The 5,532-nt window shown below is 36.7% G+C and overlaps 1 protein-coding gene across 1 annotated transcript in view; it reads left to right on the top strand.

The window, feature by feature from the left end:
- Positions 1 to 1,098: 1,098 nt before the first annotated feature.
- The window catches only part of LOC140919389 (uncharacterized), an 11,411-nt gene continuing 6,977 nt past the window's right edge, over positions 1,099 to 5,532 (top strand). Inside the window, exons 1-4 of the mRNA XM_073365398.1 lie at positions 1,099 to 2,626; positions 3,794 to 4,041; positions 4,174 to 4,410; positions 4,879 to 5,493. Coding sequence (XP_073221499.1) covers positions 1,099 to 2,626; positions 3,794 to 4,041; positions 4,174 to 4,410; positions 4,879 to 5,493 — 2,628 coding nt within the window. The remainder of the gene's footprint in view (positions 2,627 to 3,793; positions 4,042 to 4,173; positions 4,411 to 4,878; positions 5,494 to 5,532) is intronic.

The raw sequence follows: 5,532 nt of genomic DNA, 5'->3' as shown, positions 1-5,532 counted from the left end.
CAACACCCAGAGTTATTTATCGACGCATAGTTTCGAGGACGAAACTAATTTTAGGGGGGGTAGTAATGTAAGACCCATAATTTTAAATTATACTTTATGTATTTTAGTGGATTTTGGTATTGACTCAGGGGCTTTTTAGCCAAGTTATTAATATTTTGGGAGTTTAAATGACCAAAAAGATATGTTGATGCCCGATTAGAATTACTCGTCAATGAATAAATTAAATTAACTGTGGGGAATCTTTTACGAAGAATTTAATGCGATATGGGTGAAATGGTAATTTAACAAATATCTAGATATTTTGAGATATTTGTGAAAAGTAATTAAAATATATATAAATATCTATATGTATATATTTGTTTGAGGAGAAAAGAAAAGGATATAAAAAGGAAAGAAGGAAAAAGAAAGAAATAGAAAGGAAGGAAAAAGGAAGAAAGGAAAACCAAAGGAAAACCGAAACACATTTTCTCTCTCCCTATCTCGCACGCCCAACTTCCTCCTTCCTCCATTGTTGTTCTTTTCTTTGCTTTCTTTGCTTCCTTTTCTTCAAGAATAGAAACCCAAGGCTAGGTGGGTGATAGGACAAGGATATCTCAACTTCACTCTTCCTTGTTGTTTCGAAAACGAAGAAAAACGGTATTAGGGATTTCAAAACCGTAAAACACAAACCTCCCCGTTTCATCTAGATCTAAGCTTTGTTTCGCGAAGAGATAGAAGGGAAAGTTGCTCACTACCATGCCGCGGTGCTAGGGAACCAACTTTGGAGGCGACGTTGCAAGCGGAGATTTTACCGGATTTACTTGTGTTGAAGAATCGAGAGAAATTAGATTTTATTCTCTTTTATTTTATATTATTATGTTTATTTTTATTATGTCATTATTACTCAGTTTTACTATTGTAATTTCTTTTCCTATATAAACAGCTTAGGGCTGTAATAATAAAACATGAAAGTATTTTGTCTTTTACTTTCTTCATGGTATCAAGAGCTCTGGTTAGGGTTTTGTAAACCTTTCCATAACCATTAGGGTTTGGCGCTCTAACCAACTGAGCTACCACAACCATTAGGGTTTGGCGCTCTAACCAACTGAGCTAAACCTAATGGCACACAATACCCCATGGAAGGTAGCCCTTATGGGTAGCGGCGACAACGACGATGGTTTGGCAAAAAAATCAGACATAGTCAACAACCCTGACAATTTAGACAGCGCCATAAGTGACAGTGGCAGTGGCCTAAGCAGCCAGAATGGTTCTTCCAACTTTTTTGGCAATGAGGGAACTTCTAATGCCTTCAAGGTTGAAATCCAGAAACTAAATGGAAAAAATTATGTCGAATGGTCCCAAACCGCAAGATTGATTTTAGACGGTAAGGGAATATATGGTTTCCTAACAGGAGAGGTGCAAATGTCTGCCACAACTGATCCAAAATACAGGTTTTGGAAATCTGAGAACTCTGTTATTATTGCTTGGTTGCTTAGTAATATGGAATCAACAATCAAAAAACCTTTTATGTTTTTGCCTACTGCCAAGGAAGTTTGGGAGGCTGTCAAAGAAACATATTCTGATATTCAGAATTCTTCTCAAATTTTCGATCTCAAATCACGATTGTGGCATACCAGACAAGGAGATAGAGATGTCACTACCTATTACAATGAGTTGATGACACTATGGCAAGAATTGGATATATGCTATGATGATCATTGGAAGTGTTGTGAGGACAGTGTTCTGTTTCTTAAGAGACAGGAGAACGACCGTGTATTCATGTTCTTGGTTGGGCTTAATAAGCAGCTTGATGAAGTCCGAGGCAGAATATTGGGAAAGATCCCATTGTCATCACTTCGGGAAGCATTCTCAGAAGTTAGAAGAGAAGAGGCGAGACAAGGTGTTATGATGGGTAAGTCACCTTCTGTTGGTGAGGTTGAAAGCTCTGCCCTAGTCACAAAAAATGAAGACGGGAAGAGCGCTGGCAAGAAACCATGGTGCGAACATTGCAAACGTCCAGGGCACACACGTGATACATGTTGGAAGCTCCATGGAAAACCTCTAAATTGGAAGAAAAAAGAAAGAAACGAAGGTCATGCGCTCCAAGCTGGTACATCTGATCAAGAGAAGCAGTCTCCTTCAAGCCCATCTCCTTTCACCAAGGAACAGTTAGATCAATTGTACAAACTTCTTGAGTCTCAAACTTCTTCTTGCTCTATAGCTCAGAGAGGTAATTTTCCAAATACTGCTCTACTTAGTGTCACTCCCAGCCATACTTGGATTATTGATTCTGGTGCTACTGATCATATGACTGGGGAGTCGAGTCTATTTTCTTCTTATAGCCCTTGTGCAGGTAACCACAAAATTAAAATTGCAGATGGCTCTCTTTCAGCCATTGCAGGGAAAGGTTCTGTTATTCTGTCACCTAAGTTAACCTTAAAAGATGTCTTACATGTTCCTAATTTATCATGTAATCTATTATCCATTACTAAATTAACAAAGGATATAAATTGTCAAGCTAACTTCTTTCATTCTCATTGCACTTTTAAGGATTTGAGCACGGGGAAGATGATTGGCAATGCTAAGGAGAGTGGAGGACTCTATTATCTTGACAATGGACTCGACTTCAAAGACCAACAAAAAACAAGTACCTGCTTTGAATCTATTTTTGTTTCTTCTAATAATGATGATATTATGTTATGGCATTTACGGTTAGGACATCCTAGTTTTCCGTATTTGAAACATTTGTTTCCTAAATTATTTTCTAAGAAGGATCCATCTTTATTTCATTGTGAAACTTGTGAATTTGCTAAACATCACCGTTCTTCTTTTTCTGCACAACCATATAAACAATCAAAACCGTTTGCAGTTATTCATAGTGATGTTTGGGGTCCTAATAGAATAAACACATTTTCTAATAAAAAATGGTTTATAACTTTTATTGATGATCATACTAGAATTTGTTGGGTTTATTTATTGAAAGAAAAATCGGAAGTTGGACAGGTTGTCAAAAATTTCTTTAAAATGGTGCACACTCAATACCAAACAAATATTCAAGTCTTCAGAAGTGACAATGGTAAAGAATATTTTAATATACTTTTGTCCGATTTTTTTCTTGCAAATGGGGTTGTTCATCAAAGTTCTTGTGTTAATACACCCCAACAAAATGGAATTGCAGAGAGAAAGAATAGGCATCTTCTTGAGGTTGCTAGAGCTTTACTATTTGCAAATAAGGTTCCAAAATATTTGTGGGGTGAAGCTGTTTTAACTGCATCATATTTAATCAATCGAATGCCATCTAAAGTTTTAGATTTTCATACACCTCTTGATGTTTTTCGAAATTATTTTCCTTTGACTAGTGTCTCTGCTGATTTGCCACTAAAAGTTTTTGGTTGCACTGCTTTTGTTCATGAACATAAACACCTTGACAAACTCGATCCACGAGCAATAAAATGTGTGTTTACCGGTTACTCTCCAACTCAGAAGGGGTATCGGTGTTTTGAACCAAAATCAAAAAGAATTTTTGTAACCATGGATGTTACTTTTGTTGAAAATCAACCATTTTTTAGTGACATTCATCTTCAGGGGGGAAATTTTAAGGAAGATTCATCTTTTACTTTTGAAAACATCATTACTTTAAGTGATATAGTGTTGTCACAAAATTCTGAGACTTATATTGATGCACCAAAAGAAAATGCCCAAGAATCCATATTGAAACTCAATCCACTTATGAATGAGGTTTCGACAGATTCGGGGGCGACAATTTCAAATGAAAATCACAATGATCAAATTCTTGATCTCAATAATAATAAAGGACCACCTGAAATGCCACAACATAATGACTCAGATAAAGAGACACAAAGCAGGTTTACTACAATTGACCCTACTTGGAAGGGAAATGTCTTTGAAAGAAGAAACCATAAACAGAGAAATGAAGGACCCATTCTCCGACCCTTCCAAGATTCTGAACCAATAGATAATCCAACACATCATCTTGATACAGGTAAGTCTTCTTCTATTCTTAAGAGTCATGTCGAGTATCCTGATTTAGACCTTCCTATTGCAATTAGAAAACCTATTAGATCATGCACTAAATATCCTTTGTCTAATTATGTGTCATACTCAAAATTGTCTTCTTCATTTGCTGCATTTACCTCTAAGTTGTCTACTGTAGAAATTCCAAAAAATATACAGGAGGCTCTAAAAATTCCAAAGTGGAAAGAAGCTGTTCTTGAGGAGATGAGAGCTCTTGAGAAGAATCAAACTTGGAGAGTCATGACATTACCTACAGGAAAGAATACTGTTGGCTGTAAATGGGTATTTACTGTGAAATATAATTCTGATAACACAGTTGAAAGATACAAGGCACGCTTGGTTGCTAAAGGGTTTACTCAGACATATGGCATTGATTACTCAGAGACTTTTGCTCCCGTTGCCAAATTAAACACTATTAGAGTTCTCTTGTCCTTGGCAGTGAATTTAGATTGGTCTCTTAACCAACTTGATGTAAAGAATGCTTTTCTGAATGGTGATTTGGAGGAGGAAGTATACATGGATAGCCCACCTGGCTTTGAAGATAAATTTGGTTCAAATGTGTGCAAACTTCAAAAATCCCTTTATGGTCTCAAGCAATCTCCAAGGGCTTGGTTTGAAAAATTCACTCAGTCGGTCAAAAGGCAAGGATATATGCAGGGACAATCAGACCATACTCTGTTCATGAAGTTCTCTAATGTTGGTAAAATTTCAATTTTAATTGTATATGTAGATGATATTATTCTCACAGGAGATGACATTGTTGAGATGGAAAGATTGAAGAAAAATTTGACTAAAGAATTTGAGATCAAAGATTTAGGCGCGCTTAAATATTTTCTTGGTATGGAAGTTGTTCGCTCAAAGAAGGGAATTGTTGTTTCTCAAAGAAAATACATCCTAGATCTCTTGGAAGAAACTGGGATGAGTGGGTGTAGACCAGCAGATACTCCTATGGAATTAAATGCTAAACTTTGGGAGAAAGGCAGTGTTCCTGTTGAGATTGGAAGATACCAGAGGTTAGTCGGCAAACTTATTTATCTAGCCCACACTAGACCTGACATTGCTTTCTCTGTGAGTGTTGTAAGTCAATTCATGCATTCTCCCTATGAAGAACACTTGGAGGCAGTTTATCGAATCTTAAAGTACTTGAAATCCAATCCTGGAAAGGGTTTGTGCTTCAAGAAAACTAATGACAGAGAAGTCTCTATATTTACAGATGCTGATTGGGCAGGATCAATTACTGATAGAAAATCCACCACTGGATATTGTGCCTATGTTTGGGGAAATTTAGTTACTTGGAGAAGTAAGAAACAAGGGGTTGTTGCTCGAAGCAGAGCAGAAGCTGAATTCAGAGCAATGGCTCAAGGAATCTGTGAACTTTTATGGATTCGTAAACTCTTGGACGAACTGAAAATGAAAGTTGACTCACCCTTAAAATTGTTTTGTGATAGCAAAGCAGCAATAAGTATAGCTCACAACCCTGTACAACATGATAGAACCAAGCATATTGAGATTGACCGC

The sequence above is a fragment of the Cicer arietinum genome, chromosome 2 (genome assembly GCF_000331145.2).
Source record: "Cicer arietinum cultivar CDC Frontier isolate Library 1 chromosome 2, Cicar.CDCFrontier_v2.0, whole genome shotgun sequence".
Taxonomy (NCBI): domain Eukaryota; kingdom Viridiplantae; phylum Streptophyta; class Magnoliopsida; order Fabales; family Fabaceae; genus Cicer; species Cicer arietinum.
The sequence above is the reverse complement of the archived record's forward strand: the minus strand, read 5'-3'. Positions and strand labels throughout refer to the sequence as shown.